At 39.7% G+C, this 27,828-nt stretch overlaps 2 protein-coding genes and 1 long non-coding RNA gene across 3 annotated transcripts; 1 reads left to right on the top strand and 2 right to left on the bottom strand.

Moving 5' to 3' along the window:
• Positions 1-531: 531 nt before the first annotated feature.
• trmt10b (tRNA methyltransferase 10B) lies at positions 532-14,837 on the bottom strand. Its single transcript, XM_079810459.1, has 8 exons — positions 14,392-14,837; positions 14,220-14,325; positions 10,329-10,456; positions 10,054-10,206; positions 9,871-9,949; positions 2,570-2,637; positions 2,366-2,489; positions 532-2,288 (listed from the first exon to the last, which is right to left on the bottom strand). Exons 1-8 carry the CDS (start codon positions 14,524-14,526, stop codon positions 2,152-2,154), a joined length of 930 nt encoding a protein of 309 aa, XP_079666585.1. The 5' UTR covers positions 14,527-14,837; the 3' UTR covers positions 532-2,151.
• Positions 4,530-8,224, top strand: LOC307122497. Its single transcript, XR_013816054.1, has 2 exons — positions 4,530-6,180; positions 7,481-8,224. It is a non-coding gene; the product is annotated as an uncharacterized lncRNA (long non-coding RNA).
• Positions 14,838-20,173: 5,336 nt separating the features above from the next.
• Positions 20,174-22,854, bottom strand: cxcl19 (chemokine (C-X-C motif) ligand 19). The gene is made up of 3 exons (XM_079844629.1): positions 22,664-22,854; positions 22,198-22,333; positions 20,174-20,645 (listed from the first exon to the last, which is right to left on the bottom strand). The coding sequence occupies exons 1-3, from the start codon at positions 22,716-22,718 to the stop codon at positions 20,537-20,539; spliced, it is 300 nt and encodes a 99-aa protein (XP_079700755.1). The 5' UTR covers positions 22,719-22,854; the 3' UTR covers positions 20,174-20,536.
• Between the last annotated feature and the right edge of the window lie 4,974 nt (positions 22,855-27,828).

Raw genomic sequence — 27,828 nt, 5'->3', positions numbered from 1 at the left:
GAACAATTATGTCACATAACATTTACCTCAGGAAGCCTTTTAATGACCATAATAGGCTACTATAGCACATTAGTTGGCTAGAAAAAAAGAGCTATAGAGAGTATTTTGCTAAATATGTGTAGTGTACCATATTACATATTTATTATATTTTTTATTTATATCATTAAATAAAGTTGTTATTATAATAAAAAAAACGCATTATATGTAATTTGAGTTATTTTTAACCTTTAAATAACACTGCCAGCTGATAGGGCTCTCTGTATGTTTACAGCATTAGGGGAGTTGTTTTTTCTTGAGATTAGGTACATCTTGAGTGCCTAATATTTATCCAAATGAGTCAATATTAAATAAAATCACAATAATTTAATTGAAATAACAAAAAAGCGTAGCTTACCAGAAATTGTACCATGTAAACACTGTAACATGTTGTCACTAAACCTAATAAAATCCAGTTGTTACTAAAATGTTAGTGACAATCACAATACACTTATTGTGATGCAATTATTACTTTTTTTTTTTTTTTTTAAATTTGATTTAGCTAAGCAGTCCTATTAAATCCAATTCCTTTCAGATATCACAGAAATGAAACCAGGTTACAAATACCAAATACAATAGGATTAAGTACATAACTGGTGTGTGCATGTGATAAATCTTTCTGATTTTATATTTGTTATATAGGCTACTTATTAGCTACATGGCCCTACAGTGTAATGTAATACAAGGATAACCAGAGGTTTTCACATATTGACTTTTGCAGGCAAGAGTAGTTGAAGAAAGTAGCTGAAGTATACAGTAGTATACTGTTTTGTTTTGTTTTGTTTGAACACTGGGCTTATTCCTGTTGTGAATTAAAAACCTTCGTAGGGTATTAGGGCATGATTAAACAATAAGTATTGTAGTTTAAAAGTGGTTGAAAAGTGAAAAGAGGTTTTGTGTTTGTTTTGTTAAAGCAATTGACATATAGGGATTTCCATGTACCGTCTACCAAGACCTTTTGCCCCCCCCCCCCCCATGTAAAATTTTCTAGATCCGCCACTGACTCCCAGTTACGAGTTTTGACGTCACATAGCCCGCGAAGCAACAATGGCAGCCCCCTAGGGATGCAGTGTTTATGAAACAAATATACAATTAACTTAATATAAAAGGTATAACAGCTCTTCCTGCCGTCTGCGCCGTTTTTCTCCTCCGTTTCCCTCAAATGGCGATAGAAATGATTGTAAATGAGCATACATCCAGTACGGTCCGCCAGGCTTTGTTTACATCAAACTACCACACAATTCCTTGCGCTGAGGCAGTTTGGCGTGACTTTGCCTGTAACACTACAAAGTCGTGAGTCGTGGTTTGAAGTTGTAATTTACGGGCTCAAAAACCTGCCTGGAACGCAGCATAACTTTCCCTTACAAGTTACAAATGTCAGCCGCTAGGTCGCGCTGATGCTCAAACTACATAAAGGCATAGTTTACCCCAAAATAAAAAATTTTCAGCATTTTTATCAGTTACTCACCATCATGTTGTTCCAACCCTGTTTGAGTTTCTTTCTTCTGTTGAACACAAAAGAAAGTATTTTGAAGAATATCAGTAGCCAGACAGTTGACGGTAACATTGACTTCCACAGTATTTTTCTCCTACGTTGTGTTCAATAGAAGAAACTTGTACGTTTGGAACAACATGACGGTGAGTAAATGGAGTGAACAAGTTTTTTGGGGGAACTATCCCTTTAAAAAACATGTTTTTAGTTATTAACAAAGATACAGGACTAATGTAAGATTCCTAATGCATCGTAATATTAACATAAATAATATAATTTAACAGCCTGTATGTGTGACATTGATTTATTTTATGACAAATATGAAAAAGCAGATGTTACTGTCAACACTTGTACTGTGATCCATGTCACATTGAAAAAATAAATACAGTAAAAAAAGAAGGGAGAGACATTAAACTGCATATATTAGTGATATGATCCAGTGTTTATAATATCGACAAAATATCCATCAGCTCAGTTTTTGACTGCAGAAACTCAAGAGACAACTCCTAAAATAAACCAAACCAAAAGATGCAGTCAAGTACTTTGAATCTCACTGATTCCCGTGACATTAAGTTATCTAATATAGATAACACTGTCACTGTATATGGCTCATAAACGAGTGTCTACAGCTCTTCCTGAGAGTTTATCCCGTCTGTCGATGCTGCAGAGGCCAACATGTAACCTTTTCCCGGAGGGATACCAGCCACGAGAGCTTTAGTCCAGTCTTTGGTGTCCCGAAATGCCAGTAGGATTTCAAGCACTGAAACACAACAGCACACGGTCAGTTACACACACGGGGCGATGAGGAGCAAGACTGCAGCATGTAGAAACAGTGACCTTGGTTGATGGCTAGGATTTTGGAGTGGTAGTTTTTGGGGTTTGGTCTCTTCACCATGTACTCGTCAATTGGCAGACGCGCCATGCGGATGCCGAGCTCCTTCGCCCTCGTGTAGCTGATTTTCTTAAAGAAAGCAGTGAGATCTTGTTCAGTTCAGCTGTTTCTCCACATCGATGTATCATTAATATATCCATAAATCTTACCTTTTGTATGGTTTCATCCACTAAACCTCCAAGGATATAAACTTTATCTTCCTCCACATATTCTAAAGCTAACAGGGACAGTCATGTCAAAATGTATGCAGAATGAAAAGAAAGAAGTTTCACTTATTGCAGCATTCACATTGGTTTTATCTGAACTTTTTGACTTTATCTCAACATTTTTGACACTTAATATCATCTATTCAATGATGAGAAATGGCAGTTATTGTTTTCTGTAATTAAAATTAAGTCAATATAAAAATAGTATAAAATTAAAAACAAACTTAAAAGAAGTTTTACTATTATAATTTCAGTGAAAAGGTATATTCAAAGAGGAAATTGGGAGCTGAATTAAAAAAAAAATTAGTTAACAAAAACAAAAATAGAAATGTTCTCTTGGCAACTAAAATAAATAAATGTAGATTGAAGCACTAAAATGACTAAAACTGAAATAAAAATAAATCAAAACTAAATAAAAGTGAATATAAAAATAGTATGAAAATATTAGATGAAAAAAAAACTTAAACAGTATATATTAAGAGGAAATTGGAAGCTGAATTAAAAATACAAAATAAATATTAGTTAAGAAACAAAAACAACAAGAAATTAAATAAAATTAAAAATAAATCAATGTAGATTGAAGTACTAAAATGACTAAAACTGAAAAAAATAAATAAAATAAAAACTAAATAAAAAAGTAAATATAAAAATATTAGATGAAAAACAAAACTTAAACGGTATATTCAAAGAGGAAATTGGAAGCTGAATTAAAATACAAAATAAATATTAGTTAACAAAAACCAAACAAGAAATTTAATAAAAATTAAAATAAATTAATGTAGATTGAAGCACTAAAATGACTAAAACTGAAATAAAAATAAATAAAAAAAATGCAAAAATGCATGAATTATATAATTAATAATAAAAACCCTAAAGTTCAAATGAAAATATAAATGCATAAATAATAAAAGCTATTAAAAATATGAATAAATACTAAATATAAAAACATCGTATAAGGATGTGGGATTTGTGATGAAAGGTAAAGTTGTTTCATATTACATTACACTCCTGTGCAAAAAAAAGAAAGAAAAAGGGCCGGGCCAAAAATGGGAAAATATTAATCGTCTTACTCACTTTAATCACAAATCACTGGTCTGGAAATGAGCACGGTTTTCACAAACACTGTAGATAAAGTAACAGCATGAAACGGCTTTCTCCCTGGCTTGCGGTGTTGAGGAGTCAGAGTTGTTGGCTTCAGAAGGTTCATGAGTAGTTGAAAAGTTTCTTTGAGTTTAATGCGAGACTAAATATTTACTATAGAGTTCACATCTCGACTCTGACCTGGCCAAAACATGGGCCTGATGGACTTCTCAGTTCTCAGTTGTCTTTGCAATTTGGATAGGAGCATTGAAAAATAACATCTGATCGTTCCTCTTTGCATAAAAACTTTTCATTTATGGGAAGCAAGCCGTTCTGCAATATCCTCCTGTACTGTGAAGCATTTAATGACTTTTCACAGTGAAGTAGCTCACAGCAGCTCTTCCTCCGCGCTTCACTGCGCTAGACATGCTTTTATTAGCAGATTTCTTAGCAGACATTGCTCATGTTTCATTGTGACTCATCACTCCATATTCTGCCGAAATCGTAATTCTGTCTTAGATGTTTGATGAGACACCAATGGCTTTTCAAGCAGTGCATTTGCTTTAAGTTTTGCTCATTTCCTGACCAATAATTTGTGATTAAGACAATTAAAAGCTTGGGGCCCTATTTTAAAGATCTGAGCACATGGTCTGAAGCGCAGGGTGCAGGTGCTCTTAGGCCGTGTCCGAATCCACTTTTGCTAGCTTAACGATGGAAAAAAAACAGTTGTACCTCATCTCTTAAAGGGGCACTTCAGCGCTGGGAAGATGGATGTGTATTTAAACTGTGTCATTTATGTAGTAGAAATGTGAAATTATTTTTTGAATTTGGTGCCTTCTAGACTGAGAAAAGACAGAACATGTATTTTTGTCTCATGTGGATGAAAGACAACAACTCCCAGAATGCACTTGCTTCGCTGCCCTATGAGGCCACTCCCAAAGCCACGGCTACTGGTTACATCTCTTGCCCACCGTCCCCAACGTCGTTTTGATTTTCATAGTAATACAATCATTTCGTACAGGTAGAGAATAAACGCTACAATTAAAAACTGAATGTGTCTTTTCAATAAAGTGTGAGTGAGCTGCAGAGGTGTCAAGTAACGAAGTACAAATACTTCGTTACCTTACTTAAAGGGGCTATATGCAACTTTTCCCCCAAAATAAACGTAACAATAGCCTTTTTATTTGACCATTTATGACTCAAACATCTCCTGATGAGCAAACTGACACCTTGTCCGCTCACAGTGGGTGCACCTATAAGCCTGTATCCTATTTTTCCTATTTTCTGGCGGGTCGTCTTTTCCCGCGCTGTCTGCGGATGTGACGTCACCACCGCTGCGAGAGCGAGCAGAAAATGAGAGCAGTTCTGTTTTTTGGCCACAGGTGTCAGTCGCGAGTTTAAATTTCAGAAAAACGCATATAGCCCCTTTAAGTAGAAATTTTGGGTATCTATACTTTACTGGAGTAAATATTTTTCAGCCTACTTTTTACTTCTACTCCTTACATTTTCAAGCAATTATCTGTACTTTCTACTCCTTACATTTTAATAATAGCCTCGTTACTCCCATTCCATTTCGCATGTTTTCATTCCGACTTGTCGTCAAAAAAAAAAAAAACTATCCAGATAAATCGTGCCATCCGGATAGAGTGAATTTGATTGTGGTTGGATGAGAAGGATAAACACAGACCATTCCGACACCCTATTGGTTGTACGCGATCAATCACGCCTGCACCTGCACAAATCACACACCATGCTGCCAGATAGGGCGGGTTCTCGCCGACGAGCCCGTACTTTCAGCCAATCAGCGATCAGCAGGCAGACACGCTCATTCATGACTTTAGCCGGGTTTTTAGCGCGATGACTCGTAGCTGTATATTCCTGTGATCGCTATTATAAAGACTCTTTATAAATATAACCCGACTCCTGTCCATCGTCATATACACACTTAGGACATCTGCAACTAGCAACCCCGACAGCTGCTGAAAGAGGTTCAAATCAACGATTAATCCATTTTTACTGTGCTAAGTGCATGTGCCATGTACTTCACGAAAGACATGCTGTAGTTTTGTCAAAGCAAAGTGTAACACAAAGGTAAGCACATTGTTGTTATTTTTTGTTGGCGGAATATTGTACAGTATCAATGAATTACGCATTTTGACAGAGGTGTGTCCATTAACGTGTGAAATGCCTGTTTATTACATTGCTTTTTCCAATCTCTATATTGGGCACTTTTTGCACATAAATTGGCTTCTTATTGTTGACAATGAAAATGATGCATGTGTTTTTCTAAGGGATTTCCGTTTTGACAGTTTCTACCTGGACATAGTCATATTTGATCCGTTTTACTGGGAAATAGATTTTTTTTTTTATCATCAATGTTATGTTTTAAGGAGATAAAATGGTAACTTGCCTATCAACCTTGATTGGTATTATTTTGGCAGTTAAAGTTATGGGTTTTTTTCTTGGAGTGACTAGTTGCCAGAGGTGTCAAGTAACAAAGTACAAATACTTCGTTACCTTAAGTAGAAATTTTGGGTATCTATACTTTACTGGAGTAATAATTTTTTAGCCTACTTTATACTTCTACTCCTTACATTTTCAAGCAATTATCTGTACTTTCTACTCCTTACATTTTAATAATAGCCTCGTTACTCCTATTCCATGTCGGCATGTTTTCATTCCGGCTTGTCAAAAAAAAAAACTATCCAGATAAATCGTGCCATCCGGATAGAGTGAATTTGATTGTGGTTGGATGAGAAGGATAAACACAAACCATTCCGACACCCTATTGGGTTGTAGGCGATCAATCACGCCTGCACCTGCACAAATCACACACCATGTTGCCAGAGAGGGCGGGTTCTCGCCGACGAGCACACACTTTCAGCCAATCAGCGATCAGCAGGCAGACGAGCTCATTCATGACTTTAGCCGGGTTTTTAGCGCGATAACTCATAGCTGTATATTCCAGTGATCGCTATGCCAGTGGCATAAATAAACAGTAAGTTGTATCTACAGTAAAGAGTGGGAGAGTGACTCAACTCTCAAACGTGAATTACACCTGTGACTCGAAGGCTCTTTATAAATATAACCGTGACTCCTCTCCATCGTATACACACTTAGGACATCTGCAACCCTGACAGCTGCTGAAAGAGGTTTAAATCAACGATTAACCCGTTTTGACTGTGCTAAGTGCGTGTGCCATGTACTTCACGAAAGACATACTGTAGTTTTGTCAAAGCAAAGTGCAACACAAAGGTAAGCGCATTGTTATTTATTTGTTGACGGATTATTGTACAGTATCAATGAATTATGCATTTTGGCAGTGGTGTGTGCATTAACATGTGAAATGCCTGTTAATTATATTGCTTTTTCCAATCTCTATATTGGGCACTTTTTGCACGTAAATTGGCTTCTTATTGTTGACATTGTGTTTTTCTGAGGGATAGCCGTTTTGACAGTTTTTACCTGGACATATTTGATCCGTTTTACTGGGAAATTGATTTTTTCAATGTTATGTTTTAAGGAGATAAAATGGTAACTTACTTATCAACATTGATTGGCATTTTTGGGTGAACTACCCCTTTAATGGCATTTTTTCCCCTTACATTACTTTTACTTTTATACTTTAAGTAGTTTTGAAACCAGTACTTTTACACTTTTACTTGAGTAATAAGCTTGAGTTGATACTTCAACTTCTACAGAAGTCTTTTTAAACCCTAGTATCTATACTTCTACTTGAGTAATGAATGCGAATACTTTTGACACCTCTGCTAGTTGCCTATAAGTATTGTAAAGGATCAAAAAGTCAAAATTCAGAGGCATGTTATCAATAACCATTTTTTGAATTTAAATGTACATTTGGTAAGTTTTTGGGCTGGAAATCGTCGCCCCAATCTGGTAACACTGATCACACATTCAAATAATGGTTATTGATTACATGCCTCTGAATTTGAACTACCCCTTTAATGGCATTTCCCCCCCATTACATTACTTTTACTTTTATACTTTAAGTAGTTTTGAAACCAGTACTTTTACACTTTTACTTGAGTAAAAAGCTTGAGTTGATACTTCAACTTCTACAGAAGTCTTTTTAAACCCTAGTATCTATACTTCTACCTGAGTAATGAATGTGAATACTTTTGACACCTCTGGTGAGCTGAACGAAAGGCACGGCAGAAACGCAGCAGGAGTCAGATTTCATTCAGCACGAGAGCGAAGAGCTGAGGTAAGCGCGGCATCATTCACGGCGCGTGTCCAGTCTGGCATGTTTTCAGATCATGCCTATGGAAGCTTAACTTTCATAGGAATTCATTGAAAAGTTGAAACACTCACTTTGCTCCGCACCGCTCCATTATTAATGCCCGATCCGAGCGGCCGAGTGCATTTACATTCTGTGAGTGAGATCCTTCCCCTGTGGGTGGGTTGAAAACATGCAGAACTAACTCCTGTAGTCTCTGGCCAAAAAAATTCTCAGATGACGCAAAATGACAATATTTGCGTCATCGGAGGATTTTTTTCCAGAAATAAAATGCATAATTCTCTCATCTCAGGGGGACATGAGGGGGGATTGGATCGTAATTTGAATATACTACCAGGTTTATACTGATACAAAGCTTAATGCTAAATCGCTGAAGTTACCTTTTAATGAGTCATGGGTGTGTTTTGGGTGTAACGTGCAACAAACCAATCAGAGTCTCACCTCCCATTCTCTATAAAAGCCAGTTGCATTCGCGGCATGGCGGATTCGCTATTTACATAGAGGAATTTACGAGCGGAAAGACTGAACACTTTTTTTATTTTTAATGTTTGGCATGTGTGTGTGTGCTGCGCGTCCCTGTGTTTGTGTAATAAGCAGAGTGTACATGCGTTGTGCACCCGCCTATGGGCTGCAAACACATCCTTTAGACCATGTATTGCAAACACATCCTTTAGACCAGGTTTTTGTTGGTCAATGGTGCAGTCGTTTTCAGTTACTCAAAATAATGCTCCTGAACACACCTGTTTTCAGACCAGACGCCCATGGGCAAACAGACGGCGCGAGTGCATTTGCCATTTAAACAATGTGGTGCTGGACGTGAAAATGAGAACTGCGTCGGGCTGAAACTATCAAAAAACACTGTCGCGCCTGGCATTGCATTGCGCCTGGTGTATGATAGTGTTTAGCCATTTTGGGCATGGCCCATTTTTTTGCCCAGGGGTGTATATTAGGCTTGCTACGATAGTCGGTGTTATCGGTGTTCAGACTCAACACCAGTTACATCACTTGCCCACCGTGGCATCGCCCCCACCGTCATTTTGATATTTTTATAGTAATAAAATAATTTAGCTCAGTTAGAGAACAGACACTACAATAAAATCTGAACGCGTTTGCTTAATAAAGCATGATCCGACCGTGAGTCTCGGCAGGAGTTATTCATCAGAGAGTGAGGAGCTGACTGAGATGATCGCGGAAGATTTGGTTTCAAAACGAAATGTAAAAGCGCCTATTTAAGGGAGTTTGTCATGTAAGTGAGATGGTGGTCCAGTGGGTTAAACCATGGTACTGATATGCAGAAGGTTGCTGGTTTGATCCCAGTGGTCACCACCAGTGTGTCCTTGAGCAAGGCACTTTACTCCATGTTGCTCCAGGGGGATTGTCCCTGTAATAAGGTCCCAGTAAGTCGCTTTGGATAAAAGCGTCTGCCAAATGCATAAATGTCATTTGTTTTGTTGTTGTGTTTCTCATTAAGATTAATAGGCTAATGAGCCCACAATTCAAGCAATCCGCATTCACGGCAGCAGAGAGTGCGCATTTTACGGCCGAACTGTTATTCACGGTGTGTGTGCACTGGCGCGTTTTCAGTTCATTGCTATGAAAACTTAAGTTTCATAGGAATTTGTTGAAACTACTCGTTTTGCTCCGCTCTTATGAATGCTCAAGCGGCCGTGTGCATGTTACTTTCGGTTAGATATAATTAGTGATACCGGTATTACCGGTGTTGTCACACGTCGATTAAACGGTGGGAAAATGTCCTCACCGTCACATCCCTAATGTATATATTATATAAAATCAGATAAAATGATAGAAAAAAAAAAAAAAAAAAAAAAAAAAAAAAAACACATTCGGAATAGTGTGCACCTATTAATCGTACACAATAAAACCAGGAACGTGCATTAATATGAACCTTCACTTGCGTCTGGGGTTAAATATATCACATCTTCAGAGGGAAACAGATGAAACCAGCTCTCCTCCGTCACATCAATCTGTGGGATACAGAGAAGATAATACAACTCTGTTACTGCATATCACTTCTGTGCTTCTGTTTGTACTAGGTTAGGCGAGGATCAGTTTAGGAATCCTTTCTAACCAAATAATTCAGGAAGCCGTCATTCATCCGAACACACTCCTTGCACAGAAGACTGTCCTCTTTGAATTCGGTCAGGAAAATGTGGAATGGCTGTAAGGCTTTCTTATTGGATCCGTAGAGGCGTCTGATCTGACCTGCAAGACGACTGATCTCCTACGAGATAAAAGTACACGATTAAATAAAAATCCCACTCTTGTTAGCTAGTAATCGCGGACAGGTTTCGACCGGTCAAACTTGTGCAATTGATGATGCATGCGTTTGTGTGTAAATCTGACTTTGGCTGACAGGCGGTCGGTCATGCTGAAATCGACACACAGACGCAGTCCTGCTGCTCTGGCCTCCTCCAGTCTCTCTTTGGTAATCGCTTTAATGACGCGTTTACTGAGCTGCAGCTCGTTCACATCTGCAAGACAGACAGGCAATCCATTAGAAAACACTCTTTTTAGATTAGATTAGATAGATTAAACTTTATTGTCATTACACAAGTACAAGTACAAGGCGACGAAATGCAGTTTAGGTCTAACCAGAAGTGCAATAGCAGCAAGTGCAGGATATACAACGTTTGCATAAGTGCAGGACATGGATATGTACTGAATATATATAAATATATCTATAAATAGAGAGATGGTTATTACTATAAACAGAATTTACAGGTGAATATGTACAGTGAATAAATATACAGATGGTTATTACTATAAACAGAATTTACAGATAGAGGTATACAATGATATGTTAGGCTAAAAAGAGGAATATGGCAGTGGATTAAGGTAGTGCAATAAATTATGGACAGAAGCTATCCGAAAAAAGTGGAAAGTGCAGTGTAAAGTGGTTGCATATTACAGTTAGAAGTACGGTGCAAAATGCAAATGTAAACAGTAGGTACTGTAAATAACAGTCGGCAGTGCAAATGAGCATAATCCAGTTACGGTGTGGTAGTGCAAAATGCATAAGTAAACAGTTGTGACTGTAATAAACAGTCGGTAGTGCAAATAACAAAGTGAAGGCGGATGTGAGGTAGGAGAGTTAGCAGTATAAGAGGGAAGTGGATCAGCGGGGGTTTGAGTTCAGTAAAGAGACAGCTCTGGGGAAAAAACTGTTCTTTAGTCTGCTGGTCCTGGTCCGGTGGATCCTGAAGCGCCTGCCGGAGGGCATTTTGATTACAGATCATAATGCAATATCCTCCTGAGACCAAGGAATAGGTACGCAATTTTAGCCGTTTCCATTGTCAGAAGTTGTGAATTGTACCCCAATTCCAAACTGTACCACTTTGTTGGCACCCTTCCGTTGGGGTATCACACAGTAGTCCAGTACTCACTGCAGAACAATGATTGGTTGACACTTGCGTGTGCTTTTTCGGCTGGGTTTTTCCTTGCAGCCTTGGCTCAAACAAAGCATGTCTTTTTGTGAAAACAGCCACATGCCAAGAAGCATCAACAAAATCTGCTGTCTGTCATCTATCGTTGTTTAATGTTTTGCTTTCTGCTTGGCGTGTCGGCGGAAACGCAAACCGGATCAGGGTTTACGGTCCTGAATCGCATTGAACTGTACTGAACCGTACCACTCGGTGGAAAGGAGTCATTAAAGGGTTAGTTCACCCAAAAATGAAAATTCTGTCATTAATTACTTACCCTCATGTCGTTCGACACCCGTCAGACCTCCGTTCATCTTCAACGGAGGTCTTACCGGTGTCGAATGACATGAGGGGAAGTAATTAATGACAGAATTTTCATTTTTGGGTGAACTAACCCTTTAATAGTTTTTATAAACGTGCTTTAGAAAAAAACATTACTGAGACAAAACAATGACACTGATATATGAGATGCCAGAGCCCCCAGTGCACCCAAGATAAAGAAAGTTAAAAAAAAAAACATAAACAGACAAATCCAAATCGGATCACTTCTGGCGCTTGAGGTCTTCACACGATTTGGCGTAGTTTACGCAAGCGCCGGAAGTGATCGGATTTGGATTTGTCTGTGCATGTTTTTTTTTACTCTCATAGATTGTTACCGTTCACATGCATTATACGACTGACAGACTGCAACGGTTGGAGTTAAAAAACTTCATTTGAGTTCTACTGAAGAAACAAAGTCACCTATATATTGGATGCCCTGGGGGTCAGCAGGTAAACATCACATTTTCATTTTTGGGTGCATTATCCCTGTACGCCTTGTCTGTGAAACCAGGGTAAATGTCACAGTCTGGATGTCCTGTAAAGAGCACTTTGCATCTTGATAACAACTTCTTTAAATATGATATGAATGAATGAATGATCAAATTTAGCACTCTGATGGAAATATTATCATTTGAATCTGACTAATTGTTTGTCAGAAATCAACATCTCAGGAAAATGGGTTGAATATGACTGTTACGAAACAGGGCATTGATTCCATACATTACCTCTGTAGAGGACACAGGACTTACAGTATAACGCGTCTTTTTTCTATTACATGTCCCAAGAAGACATTAATGTGCAAATTAGATACCGTGCGGTGTATGAGAATGGCATTCATGGCCATGTTTATATTGCATAAAGTAAAATGTTATGTCAAATCATTTGGTTATATCTTTCATAACATAGTTGAGAATCATCTTTAAACAAAGTTTGGGTAAATAAAAGCTTAAAACCTAAAAATTGATTGGTGAATGAAAGAAAAACAAATATTGTTTTTGCCCATTCGTGTCTTTTAATTTTCTTAATAAATGGGTCCTGGTGTCCTCTATAGACGACATGGCATAAACGTAGGAATAAAATATATATTTTATCTTTTCCAAACATTCTTTTTTAAATTAAATTTGTTTCTTATGATTCAAACAATGTAATGACCTATAAAAAATAAATTCACAAAACTTGTTTTGGACGGTTTGGGGTCGGAAAGAAGTCTCTTCTGCTCACCAAGGCCATATTTATTTGATAAGAAAATACAGGAAAAGCAGTAATAGTGAAATGTTATTACTCAACAAAACAGCTGTTTTCTACGTGAATATATAGTAAAGTGTAATTTATTCCTGTGATCAAAGCTGAATTTTCAGCATCATAACTCCAGTCTTCAGTGTCACATGATCCTTCAGAAATCACTATGATATGTGACCCTGGATCACAAAACCAGTCAGAAGGTTTTTTTATTTTTATTTTTTGTATTATTGAGATTTATACATTATCTGAAAGCTGAATAAATAAGCTTTCCATTGATATATGGTTTGTTAGGATAGGACAATAAATATATTGAGAAAATCACCTTTAAAGTTGTCCTTAGCAATTCATATTACTACTACTAATACATTTTTTATATATTTACAGTAGAAAATGTCTTCATGGAACATGATCTTAATATCCTAATGATTTTTGGCATAAAAGAAAAATGGATCATTTTGACCCATACAATGTATTGTTGGCTATTGCCACAAATATACCCGCGAGACTTATGACTGGTTTTGTGCTCCAGAGTCACACATGCTGATTTGATGCTCAGGAAACATTTATGATTATTATCAATGTTGAAATCAGCTATGCTGCTTCTTATTTCTGTGGAAACCGTGATGTATTTTTATCCTATTGATTCTCTGATGGTTAAAACAGCTTTGATTTGAAACATACATTTGTTGCAACATTAAAAATGCCTAGACATCAATTACTAAAATAAAAAAAACCTTCCCTCTCTATTCTCGCTTATTTCCCTCTCTATTCTCGCTTATTTCCCTCTCTCGCTTCTGCTACTCTAAGCAATGTCCAAAACACAGCCGATACTACTCTCAAACCTTTGAATGTTCTCTACAATAGCGTCTGCAGAATTGTATTTATTTATTTTTAATTATATACACATTGTTCATATGAATGACCGTAACTGTTTATTGTATATCATCGAATAGTTAGATTTGGGGAAGTTAAGGGTGGTTTTGGTGTGATGGAGAGCTTCTGTCTTTGTTCTGTAGATTATGTGATGCATGTTTTTTAGTTTCTTCTAAGGTCCCCTCGAAAACGAGATGTTATAATATATGATATGATATAATTGATTATAATTATATCATATCATATAATATATGATATGATATAATAAAGATGATATAATTATAATATAATATGATAATTAACGTGTATGATAGGGGCCTGATAATGCACTGCACATAAGATTGACCCTGTTAGCGCATTTTAATTAAAGTCAGTTCACCTTTATTTTGTCTGTTGAGCTTCTTTCTTTGTTTCTCCTCTTTTCTTTTGCACCTTTTCACCTCCAGTCTTCTCTCCCAGTTGCGCTGCTTACGCGTGACATTCTTCTGTAGAAGTAGTAAAATAAGTGACACGCTAGGAAATGATTTTAGTCTCAATATTATGACTCTTACAGAGCACGAGGTCTCCTCTCTGTCGGCACACGCGGGCTCGAGCTCCACATCGATGCGCAGAAACTCCAGTAAATCCGCGACCGCAGCGTCGTTTAGTTTCGACGCCCCGCGGCTCTCGTGTGGCGCTTCCTCCATTTGTTTGGTCTAAAGTCAGATGAGTGTGTATGCCCCACAAAGCCACGAAAACCACATCTATTATAAATGTATGGCAGCAGAAAACAAGGATCTCAGATACTGACAAAGTGAAAGTAAGGCGTTATGCTGCTAAAGATCGTCTCCTCCGTCCAACTGAAAGAGGACGTAACAAATAACCGATAAACATTAGATCTATAAACGCATAAAGGATACAGGCATCCTAAAAATACTTTTATAGAACTTGTAAACGACATAAACAAAACAACTGCCAATGTTTTCAACTCGTGAGAGTCGGCGCACTTTTATGACGCAATGACAACGCTACTTTAGTATATGAATAATGCCTCTTATTTTTTTTTAAAAGCGGATTCAAATGCCTACTTTATAATGAACCTAATTCTCTTTCTATGTAGATTTTACACTCATAAATCTAAATTCGCGAATTGTAAACCTATTTTTGTAGTATTCTTACGAGATGAAACATCGAATTTCACTCTCGCTTAACAAAAAAGCTCTCAGAACATGTACAGTTTGCACTTTTCACTGTACTTAATGTGTAATTGTTATTAATTTGTGTAATGCCCTCTTATTTAATTTATTTTTTATTTTTTTATTTGGTACTTTAAGCTATTGGTTATTCATGTTTGTTTGTTTTTCCCCCTCTATTGATGTTATTCGTAATTATGCTCTAATTTTGTTGTGCCACAGAGCAAACTGAATGTTCAAATAAAGCATAAAAAAAATATATGAATAATGCATTTTTTCCCTCCATTAAGGACAGTGCAAACAAAAACAGCTGTTAAAACCATTCATTTATTAAATACATTTAAGATTTTGTGAAATATCAAAGCCTTTTATTGTTTCTTTGGTCTATTATTCAGTTGTGTTTGTATTCGCTTTCTTGTATTTTATATTTTTGTTTCCTTAAACCTGGCATTTTTGTTTGTTTTGTTTTATTTGTCCCTGTTCTGTAATTGTTGTTCAAGCGATAAAAAAAAGAAAGAATAATGAGTTTAACATTCCCAAAAAAATCTGGGAAGATTTATGGATGTTCAACAGAAATCTGGTTATACTTGTTAATAACATCCAAAGATGTTATATATTTTGAATTAAAATCAAATGCGTCTGTTAATTTTATGATAAATTGCATGCTTTTATTTGGTTAATTTCATATTCACAAAAGTAAAAGAAATAATTCTAAATCTTGAAGGTCTTTATTTGTATATGGAGTCTCTTCTATGTATTGATAACAAAAATAATGTAGAGATACAATTTTATTCGCTAAAGAGTTGAAGTTAATTGAAAATTGATATTGTATGTGCGGTCTTCTTTCCAAGTACTTTTTACTGATTTATGCATTTATTCTTTACTTCTATTTAAATCAATAATATTGTATATATAGAAAATCCTTTTATTTATTTTGTTCTATTTTTTTTTTTTACGTATTGTACAATGTAATTTTTTTAGTTGTGTTTTTATTTGGATTTCTTGTCATACTTGTAAATGTTTTATGTGTCTAATGTCTAATAACGTCCACTATGGTTTCGGACACAAAAGTGCCCTATTTGAGGATATAAGGGGCGATTTCGGATTCAGCCTGAATCTGTGGGGTAAAACCATAGATATACATAATAAAGGCTAGACGTCTCTAACGACATCACCGGCGGCCATCTTGTCACAGGCAAGCTTTCTGGCGGGCTCTGTGGTGCCTGATGTAAGGCGAGTGCACAAACACAAATACTCTTATCTCGCTCAAATCTTGACGGATTTACAAATGGTTTGGTTTCTTACAAACGTTATTAACGTGGCTATAGTTCTGGATGCTTGAACAAATTATGAATAATTATTCATAAGTATGCAGTGTCATAACTACATCTCTGACGTTTATAACAAACAGCTTGAAAATCGGTAGAAAATTGAGCAAGTTATGGTTATTTAAAAAGTACATGTACCATTAAAGCACAATGTTACAAGTGAGCGAGCCGACTGTGACAAGATGGCCGCCAGGTGCGGACGTCGACCTCCATTGGCCAGCAGCGCGGACGAGACATCTAGCCTTTATTATGTATATCTATAGGTAAAACACCCCAGGGAGCATCACTCTCCACTATCATAATTACTGTACCATGTTCTAAACATCACATTCTTTGTTTTTCCATCAAATGTAATCTAACTAGGTGGTTCAATAAAAAAAATATTTTAACTTTATATTTAAAAATTACCTCATATTAGCATCAGCTAGCTAGTCAGTCAGTCAAGTCAACTTTATTTATATAGCGCTTTTAACAATGCAGATTGTTTCAAAGCAGCTTTACAGTGTTAAACAGGAAAAAAAATGCAACAATTTTATTCAGCTGTATAGCCATTCTGGAGAAAACGGTGATGTCATCAGTTCATTTCAATGATCATACAGTGACAGTGTTGATTTTAGATCAGTAATTTAGTTTATATGGTGAATTTAGTTTAATTATTAGATTTATTTTGATATTTAGTTGAAAAATTGAGTGTCCCCAACCGAGCAAGCCAAGCCAGAGGCAACAGTGGCAAGGAAACCAAAACCCCATCAGGTGACCTAATGGAGAAAAATAAACCTTGGGAGAAACCAGGCTCAGTCGGACTGCCAGTTCTCCTCTGGCCAATTAACTAGCAGCGTATTATTATTATTATTATTCTGGCAACTTTACAGGTCAGAGGTCATGATAGATCAGAATATTCGAAAGGTCGGAGGCAACACGCCGGATACGGGTTTATTGAGGATGTCATATCAATTTAACAATTATTAAATTGTAATATTCTAACAATCGGAGTCATCAGGCCAGAGACGGGTTCATTGAGGATGCCGTGCCGACGAGGCAATTTCAGGGGGAGTCTAATTAGCATCAGCTAACAATATTTTTCAAAAAGGTGGATTCTCAAAATGGTTCACTAACAATATTCATATTTATCTATAAATGTTATTTTGGCTTGTCTTTTTAATTTTAAGCTAAAACATGCTTGTATTCTGATTTTGCTGTAAACGTATAAAGCAAATTACTTTGTAATTTTTACATTTTAAACATACTGGACACTTTTCATACTTAGCTCATAATTTATGTCATGGTCATTGAAAACTTATATATTTTTATTTGTATGTTTGGGTGTTATTTTTCACTGGTAAATAAAATAGAAAAAAAGAAGAGAAAAAGTACTTACAAAATTATACCTGTAACGTAACTGCTCCGAGACACAAAGGTTGAGAATCCAAACGCAGCTTTATTAAAGGATAAGCCACAATCGTAGTCAAAAACAGGCAACAGGTCATACACAGGAAAGCAGTCCAAACAAAGCAGGAGAGACAGGCGGGTAATCCACAGAACGGGCAAGTAATCCAAGACCAAGAGACAAGAACCCAAGCAGAATGCTCAGAAATGCAGTGTTACAAGACTTTGCAGTGAATGACAGAATTAACATGGCATATATAGGCTGAGGTAATGAGGTAAATGAGACACAGGTGCAAACAATGAGTGCCGATGAGTCCGGGCAAAGGATTATGGGAGATGTAGTCCGGGGTGGAGTGCCCTCTGGTGGTAATCGGGGACACTCTCACTGGTGATCGAGACACTACCAGATGCTTTTATTATGCAAAAGGACGGGAGTATAAAACATGAGTTCATTGTCATCATAATTGATGATTGCATCCTCAGTGCGCTGTAAACACTCATAAAGGTCCAGGCATGTGAGGCGGCTGAGTTTATTACAAAGGCATTTCTGATAAGTGTCTTTGTTGAGAAATGTTGAGTCTGCACATGTGACAAAGGGACTTTTCATGTGTTTCTTTTGTTTGAAATGCAACCTCATTCATCCAAACCACCATAAAGACGGCCTCCTGTGTCATCCAGTCAGAGCTGCTGGGAATACAAAACCTCGCCAACAATAACTCCTTGTCTATATTATACTAAAGAAATAAACATAAAACAAACAATGCTAAAAATGAGTTTGTAAGCGTCTTTTTTTGGACACGTGCTTTTGTGGAAGCTGTGGGTTGTTGTGAAGCTGCTGGTTTTGTGGTAATATTCATGTACGTTACTGCTACCGTGAATCACAATGTTTTATCTTGAGCAACTTTCTCACGAGTTACACATGCACAGCAGATAAGAAACGAGCCTGTTCCCGTAATATCTGTGGAGAATTGTTTGGTGAATCAAATTGATTGATGAACATTCATTCTCAGCGGCAAGTGTGATAAATAAAATCCTAAGACATAGACAGTCAGACTCTTATATGATAGGACAGCCTGTATTAATGATGTTTGGAGTGAGGCTCATGATTTAGAACTGGGTCTTATTTAAACCATTGGCCATTAACCTCCTGGGACCCACGAATAGACTTTTGTCCACTACAGTGGACGTTATATTTTAGGGAATTTCTCTTGTCACATGTCACAGATGTCCTTTAAAGAGCACATTCGGGGCTTTGCAGAGATACCACATGTTTGGAGGTTTCACCAGGACAACAACAACTTCTTGGTCTTTAAAAACAGCTGACATTAATGTTTAGCACTCTTATGGAAATATGATAATATTTTTAATTATAATTTAAATCTGATTCATTTTCAAATTGTTTGTTATAAATCAACATCTCAGGAAAATGTTATGGGGTTTCTGATCAAAATATGACTTTCTGTTACTGATTAGGCCATTGATTTCATAAATGTCCACTGTAGTGGACGCCAGGACTCAAATCATGTTTATCAGGCATTTTGGAGACAACAAGTGAATAGGGAAAGAAATTACATATCAATATTCCTATGAAATATTAGATATTATTATGAAAATGTTGCCATTTATTACTCCTTCTATTTTCATTACATGTTGCACCAAGAACACATTAATATGCAAATTAGATGCAGTGTATAGATACATTGTATTGAATGGGAAAATCAAAGTATTGTCATTTTACCCACATATAGCATAAAGTAAAATGGTATATCAATGCATTTCATTATATCTTTCATAACATAGTTCAGAATCATCTTTAAACAAAGTTTGTTTAAAAAAAAACCCTGAAACCTAAAAATGTATTGGTGAATTAAAAATAAATCCCATAGTTTTTGCCTATAAGTGCAATTTCATGTCATTTTATTTTTTAAACAACTTAGTCCTGGTGTCAACTACAGAGGACACATCATAACATATGAATAAAATATCATTTTTCAAAAATGTTTTTTTTTTCCCCCATTTGTTTCTTATGCTCTAAACAATGTAATGACATGAAAAAATACTAAATTCAAAACACTTTGTCTGGACTGATAAATTGGGAAATTTAGGATGCAACGAAAACTCCTTAGTATTATCAATGTTAAAAACTGTGCTGCTTGGGTAGTTGTTGTGTAACCCAGATCCTGGGTCAGACATAACAACCCAGTGTTTAGGTAGTTTTTGTGTTACTCAGCTCCTGGATCCTGGACAAACTCCTTGCTTCAGGGACTGATTAATGATGAGTTTTTCTGGAATGATTCAGGAATGAGCCGGGAATGGGTTGGGAAAGCATCGTGAGGAATTCATAAGTGATATGACTCGTGTAAGTGTAGTGGGACTGACAAATTGCATTGCAAAAGACTAGCTGTGGAGTTAGAGACCTTACAAGTTCAAGGAAAGTGAGCAGAATTGAATTGATAAAAGACAAGATTTATTTAAAAAAACATCATCCATATATTCCACAACTTTTCAGCAGTAAAACGGCAACAACAAACAAGACTGTGATTGTGTACAATGAAACAATGAATCATGGATTAGTGTAACAGACTGCATCTGTAGTGTAGCACATCATTTGGTTCATGATGTCTTGAAATCATCAGACAGGACAGGAGGAACAAATATCAATCAAAATGATGGGCTCAGAATACAAGAATACAGAAATCTTATTTTGACAGAACCAAGAGCTGGCATTTCAGTGCTCCGGACCGCAGTGAGCTAAGGTGTCTTGTGAGTAGTGAGAATGAAAGCAATATTAGTCACAACATAAATGTCTTCTATGCTTTCTTGGCCGCTCGCTCTTTTTTCTCAATGAAGTGAACGAGTTTTTTGACCCATGGTGTCCTGGGGTTTAGACAGATCCGCTCTCCACTTGATAAACCCGCTCTGGAGAAAAAAAAAGAAGGTTTATGATACAGTCCACAGATTGGGGATAGTAAGATCCTTTTATTCAACATGAACACATTCAATTAATAAAAAACGACAGAAAAAACATTCATAATGTCATAAGAGATTTCTATTTCAAATTTAAACTTTATATTCTATATATTTATATACAGTGTTGGGGGTAATGCATTACAAGTAACTTGAGTTACGTAATAATATTACTTTTTCAAGTAACTAGTAAAGTGACGCATTACTTTTCAAATTTACAACAAAATATCTGAGTTACTTTTTCACATTTATTTGACTGACAGCTCTCCTGCCCCCATGTTGAGAAAAACAAGTGCAGAGGTGTGTGTGTGAACATGATGGTTATTGTAGTTCTAGACTAAATGTGAGCATTTACTCATCTCACTTGCACAATAAAGATTCAGTACTCCTCAAAATGAATAAAATCAGTCAAATGCAAAATCAGAGTACTCAAACCTCAAATATATAAATGTTAAATAGAACAAATATTTTTATGCATTTCATCTACCTTTATTGACCAATGTCGTGCTGCTGACCTTTGATGATTCAGTTAAGCCATGAGCAAAAATTACTAGATTTTTTGTTTTTATTGGTAAAACGTTTTTCTCCTGCGTCCTATTCTTCCATTATCCAGAATGGCAGCACATTTATACCTCAGCCTGAGGCCTATTATTTCAATTTTGGTATGAAGAGGTCAGCCCAGCCCAGGTGAGAAAAAGTAACGCAAAAGTAATGTAACACATTACTTTTCTCAAAAAGTAACTGAGTAACTCAATTAGTTACTTTTTAAGGGAGTAACGCAATATTGTAATGCATTACTTTTCAAAGTAACTTTCCCCAACACTGTTTATATATTTATATTATATACCCATTAAATATAAATATGTAGCTAGTCCATCCATCCATCTATCTATGGTTCTGTCTATCTATCTATCTATCTATCTATCTATCTATCTATCTATCTATCTATCTATCTATCTATCTATCTATCTATCTATCTATCTATCTATCTATCTATCTATCTATCTATCTATCTATCTATCTATCTATCTATCTATCTATCTATCTATCTATCTATCTATCTATCTATCTATCTATCTATCTATCTATCTATCTATCTATCTATCTATCTATCTATCTATCTATCTATCTATCTATCTATCTATCTATCTATCTATCTATCTATCTATCTATCTATCTATCTGTATATCTATCTATCTATCTATCTATCTATCTATCTATCTGTCTCTCTGTCTGTCTGTATGTCTATCCGTCCGTCCGTCCATCGTCCATCGTCCATCGTCTGTCTGTCTGTCTGTCTGTCTGTCTGTCTGTCTGTCTGTCTGTCTGTCTATCTATCTATCTATCTATCTATCTATCTATCTATCTATCTATCTATCTATCTATCTATCGTTCTATCGTTCTATCTATCGTTCTATCTATCATTAGCAACATCCTGCCTCATCAAGAATAACTGAACTGAAATATTTCAGGGAGACGCGTGACTCTTTGAGGAAACACTCACATGACCTCGGTGGTCTTGCAGTGAGGGCCTCTGGGCAGGATCTCCACGCGCCGCAGGTTGTCAGGCGGGATGATCCTGGACTCCAGTTTCAGACACATACAGCGGCTGTTGTATCCCGCGCCGAGAGGCTGCACAGCTGAGGACAACAGATAGTAAGTAAAAGCAATTACGCAACTGTAACCTCATGTGATTTAATGGTCTTGTGCAAAACGGGATTTGTAAAATAGTAGCGTGCAATAGATTTGAGGAAATGAAGCAAGTTAATCACAGCTCCAAGGAAAATGCTGAAATACAAAATGCGACATACACACATTTTAAGAGAGTATTCTTTAGAAATAATATTCAATATTTGTCCTTCCAGAGAAATTTTGACATGGTTGTGTCACGGTAGACCATCATAGCAAAAACCAGCAAATTTCTAGTGATTGAAGCCAAATATAACCCAGATAATGAATGTGAAGCTTACCACCGGACAGAACGATGCTGGCTCCAATAACGGTTAACATCAGGAAGACGTTCATGATGGGTGAAGCTTCTGCTGTCAAACACTCAAGATCAGATGCCGTTATTTGGGCTGTACGGCCTTATATATTTTGCTTTCAAAGGCCTCGTGATACAAAGCAGTGATATTATTCCACTTCCCCTTAACCGTTGTATGTGTGTGTGTTTGTGTGTCTTAATGTGTAAATATGTGGTCTGTATCTGTTCACATGTCTATCAGCCGTGTGTCATCTGGACGCATCTCATGTTCTTCAGGCTGCCAAGTTTAAAATCCCCCTGGAGCCACAAGCTGTTTTTACCAAAAATGATATGTCAAGTGCTGTGTGTGATTCACATCTGTCTGCTTACCACAGGTGGAACGCTTCTTTAACAGCCCAAATAAATAATACATCCATCTATCTATCTATCTATCTATCTATCTATCTATCTATCTATCTATCTATCTATCTATCTATCTATCTATCTATCTATCTATCTATCTATCTATCTATCTATCTATCTATCTATCTATCTATCTATCTATCTATCTATCTATCTATCTATCTATCTATCTATCTATCTATCTATCTATCTATCTATCTATCTATCTATCTATCTATCTATCTATCTATCTATCTATCTATCTATCTATCTATCTATCTATCTATCTATCTATCTATCTATCTATCTATCTATCATCTCTTGCGTAAGACCCCATCTATGTTATTTGATCAAATGATATACACTTAATGGATAGAAAAAAAAACATCTGAGACAAAGGTTTTGAACAATAACGGAGAAAAGAGCAGTAAACTCTGGTGTGTGTGTGTGTGTGTGTGTGTGTGTGTGTGTGGGTGGGGGCTGGATTTAGGGGGATGTATGCTTTGAGACAGAGTGACATTTGTTAGCCTGGATCATGATCTGTCTCTGTCTGTCTGTCTGTTAAAACAATGGTATAATCTGTACTTCTGAACGTTGTCTGACTGAACAGAGCAGTGTTGATATAGAGGGCAATGAGAGAAGTTCATGTGTCAAGTGAATTATTTTACTGTAACTGGAAAGACAAATCTGTCAAAACTGACAAGAAAATTAATACGAACAGTATTAGTTTAGGTTGCGTAATGTATGAAGAAAAACAAGTAAAATGCAAATAAATTTTCAAGTCAAGTTTCAGCATGTGTGTGTTTACAGTATGACTTTCATGCAGGAGGAGTAATTTGATATCAGTTAATTCATTTTTGGTGCAGTGTTACATTAATCATTTGTGCACTTCAGAAAGACGTTCGGGTCACCTTCTTCCATTACTCCGTGGTCCACTTTTGGCACTTTAGGCGGTGGACAGGGGTCAGCATGGGCTCCCTGACTGGTCTGCGGCTGTGCCGCCCCATACACAACAAACTGAGATGCTCTGTGTATTCTGACACCTTTCTATCAGAAGCAGCATTAACTTCTTGAGCAGTTTGAGCTCAGTAGCTCGTCTGTTTGATCATCACACGGGCCAGCCTTCACTCCACACGTGCATCAATGAGCCTTGGCCGCCCATGACCCTGTGGCCGGTTCTCCACTGGTCCTCCATGACCCTGTGGCCGGTTCTCCACTGTTCCTTCATGACCCTGTGGCCGGTTCTCCACTGGTCCTTCATGACCCTGTGGCCGGTTCTCCACTGGTCCTTCATGACCCTGTGGCCGGTTCTCCACTGGTCCTCCATGACCCTGTGGCCGGTTCTCCACTGGTCCTTCATGACCCTGTGGCCGGTTCTCCACTCTTCCTCCATGAGCCTGTGGCCGGTTCTCCACTGGTCCTCCATGACCCTGTGGCCGGTTCTCCACTGTTCCTCCATGAGCCTGTGGCCGGTTCTCCACTGTTCCTCCATGACCCTGTGGCCGGTTCTCCACTGTTCCTTCATGACCCTGTGGCCGGTTCTCCACTGTTCCTTCATGACCCTGTGGCCGGTTCTCCACTGTTCCTTCATGACCCTGTGGCCGGTTCTCCACTGGTCCTTCATGACCCTGTGGCCGGTTCTCCACTGGTCCTCCATGACCCTGTGGCCGGTTCTCCACTGGTCCTTCATGACCCTGTGGCCGGTTCTCCACTGGTCCTTCATGACCCTGTGGCCGGTTCTCCACTGTTCCTTCATGACCCTGTGGCCGGTTCTCCACTGGTCCTTCATGACCCTGTGGCCGGTTCTCCACTGGTCCTCCATGACCCTGTGGCCGGTTCTCCACTGGTCCTTCATGACCCTGTGGCCGGTTCTCCACTCTTCCTCCATGAGCCTGTGGCCGGTTCTCCACTGGTCCTCCATGACCCTGTGGCCGGTTCTCCACTGTTCCTCCATGAGCCTGTGGCCGGTTCTCCACTGTTCCTCCATGACCCTGTGGCCGGTTCTCCACTGTTCCTCCATGAGCCTGTGGCCGGTTCTCCACTGTTCCTCCATGAGCCTGTGGCCGGTTCTCCACTGGTCCTCCATGACCCTGTGGCCGGTTCTCCACTGTTCCTCCATGAGCCTGTGGCCGGTTCTCCACTGTTCCTTCATGACCCTGTGGCCGGTTCTCCACTGTTCCTTCATGACCCTGTGGCCGGTTCTCCACTGTTCCTCCATGAGCCTGTGGCCGGTTCTCCACTGGTCCTCCATGACCCTGTGGCCGGTTCTCCACTGTTCCTCCATGAGCCTGTGGCCGGTTCTCCACTGTTCCTCCATGACCCTGTGGCCGGTTCTCCACTGTTCCTTCATGACCCTGTGGCCGGTTCTCCACTGTTCCTTCATGACCCTGTGGCCGGTTCTCCACTGGTCCTTCATGACCCTGTGGCCGGTTCTCCACTGGTCCTCCATGACCCTGTGGCTGGTTCTCCACTGGTCCTTCATGACCCTGTGGCCGGTTCTCCACTGGTCCTTCATGACCCTGTGGCCGGTTCTCCACTGTTCCTTCATGACCCTGTGGCCGGTTCTCCACTGGTCCTTCATGACCCTGTGGCCGGTTCTCCACTGTTCCTTCATGACCCTGTGGCCGGCTCTCCACTGGTCCTTCATGACCCTGTGGCCGGTTCTCCACTGTTCCTCCATGACCCTGTGGCCGGTTCACCACTGTTCCTTCATGACCCTGTGCCGGTTCTCCACTGTTCCTTCATGACCCTGTGGCCGGTTCTCCACTGTTCCTTCATGACCCTGTGGCCGGTTCTCCACTGGTCCTTCATGACCCTGTGGCCGGTTCTCCACTGTTCCTTCATGACCCTGTGGCCGGTTCTCCACTGTTCCTTCATGACCCTGTGGCCGGTTCTCCACTGTTCCTTCATGACCCTGTGGCCGGTTCTCCACTGGTCCTTCATGACCCTGTGGCCGGTTCTCCACTGTTCCTCCATGACCCTGTGGCCGGTTCTCCACTGTTCCTTCATGACCCTGTGGCCGGTTCTCCACTGGTCCTCCATGACCCTGTGGCCGGTTCTCCACTGTTCCTTCATGACCCTGTGGCCGGTTCTCCACTGGTCCTCCATGACCCTGTGGCCGGTTCTCCACTGTTCCTTCATGACCCTGTGGCCGGTTCTCCACTGTTCCTTCATGACCCAGTGGCCAGTTCTCCACTGGTCCTCCATGACCCTGTGGCCGGTTCTCCACTGTTCCTTCATGACCCCGTGGCCGGTTCTCCACTGGTCCTTCATGACCCTGTGGCCGGTTCTCCACTGTTCCTTCATGACCCCGTGGCCGGTTCTCCACTGGTCCTTCATGACCCTGTGGCCGGTTCTCCACTGGTCCTCCATGACCCTGTGGCCGGTTCTCCACTGGTCCTCCATGAGCCTGTGGCCGGTTCTCCACTGGTCCTCCATGACCCTGTGGCCGGTTCTCCACTGTTCCTTCATGACCCTGTGGCCGGTTCTCCACTGTTCCTTCATGACCCTGTGGCCGGTTCTCCACTGGTCCTTCATGACCCTGTGGCCGGTTCTCCACTGGTCCTCCATGACCCTGTGGCTGGTTCTCCACTGGTCCTTCATGACCCTGTGGCCGGTTCTCCACTGGTCCTTCATGACCCTGTGGCCGGTTCTCCACTGTTCCTTCATGACCCTGTGGCCGGTTCTCCACTGGTCCTTCATGACCCTGTGGCCGGTTCTCCACTGTTCCTTCATGACCCTGTGGCCGGCTCTCCACTGGTCCTTCATGACCCTGTGGCCGGTTCTCCACTGTTCCTCCATGACCCTGTGGCCGGTTCACCACTGTTCCTTCATGACCCTGTGCCGGTTCTCCACTGTTCCTTCATGACCCTGTGGCCGGTTCTCCACTGTTCCTTCATGACCCTGTGGCCGGTTCTCCACTGGTCCTTCATGACCCTGTGGCCGGTTCTCCACTGTTCCTTCATGACCCTGTGGCCGGTTCTCCACTGTTCCTTCATGACCCTGTGGCCGGTTCTCCACTGTTCCTTCATGACCCTGTGGCCGGTTCTCCACTGGTCCTTCATGACCCTGTGGCCGGTTCTCCACTGTTCCTCCATGACCCTGTGGCCGGTTCTCCACTGTTCCTTCATGACCCTGTGGCCGGTTCTCCACTGGTCCTCCATGACCCTGTGGCCGGTTCTCCACTGTTCCTTCATGACCCTGTGGCCGGTTCTCCACTGGTCCTCCATGACCCTGTGGCCGGTTCTCCACTGTTCCTTCATGACCCTGTGGCCGGTTCTCCACTGTTCCTTCATGACCCTGTGGCCGGTTCTCCACTGGTCCTTCATGACCCTGTGGCCGGTTCTCCACTGGTCCTCCATGACCCTGTGGCCGGTTCTCCACTGGTCCTTCATGACCCTGTGGCCGGTTCTCCACTCTTCCTCCATGAGCCTGTGGCCGGTTCTCCACTGGTCCTCCATGACCCTGTGGCCGGTTCTCCACTGTTCCTCCATGAGCCTGTGGCCGGTTCTCCACTGTTCCTCCATGACCCTGTGGCCGGTTCTCCACTGTTCCTTCATGACCCTGTGGCCGGTTCTCCACTGTTCCTTCATGACCCTGTGGCCGGTTCTCCACTGTTCCTTCATGACCCTGTGGCCGGTTCTCCACTGGTCCTTCATGACCCTGTGGCCGGTTCTCCACTGGTCCTCCATGACCCTGTGGCCGGTTCTCCACTGGTCCTTCATGACCCTGTGGCCGGTTCTCCACTGGTCCTTCATGACCCTGTGGCCG

This window comes from Gobio gobio (assembly GCF_949357685.1).
Source record: "Gobio gobio genome assembly, chromosome: 2".
NCBI lineage: Eukaryota > Metazoa > Chordata > Actinopteri > Cypriniformes > Gobionidae > Gobio > Gobio gobio.
Note: the sequence above shows the minus strand (reverse complement) of the source record. Positions and strands in the feature narration are given on the sequence as shown.

Excerpts from the sequence above, each read along its gene's own strand:
- trmt10b (XM_079810459.1), bottom strand. The coding sequence starts at position 14,526 with ATGGAGGAAGCGCCACACGAGAGCCGCGGGGCGTCGAAACTAAACGAC. Across the intron at positions 14,326-14,391 it reads GAGAGGAGACCTCGTGCTCT|AAGAATGTCACGCGTAAGCA; the intron begins GTAAGAGTCATA and ends CTACTTCTACAG. Across the intron at positions 2,289-2,365 it reads AATCCTAGCCATCAACCAAG|TGCTTGAAATCCTACTGGCA; the intron begins GTCACTGTTTCT and ends GTTGTGTTTCAG.
- cxcl19 (XM_079844629.1), bottom strand. The coding sequence starts at position 22,718 with ATGAACGTCTTCCTGATGTTAACCGTTATTGGAGCCAGCATCGTTCTG. Across the intron at positions 22,334-22,663 it reads CAGCATCGTTCTGTCCGGTG|CTGTGCAGCCTCTCGGCGCG; the intron begins GTAAGCTTCACA and ends TGTTGTCCTCAG. Across the intron at positions 20,646-22,197 it reads TGCAAGACCACCGAGGTCAT|AGCGGGTTTATCAAGTGGAG; the intron begins GTGAGTGTTTCC and ends TTTTTTCTCCAG.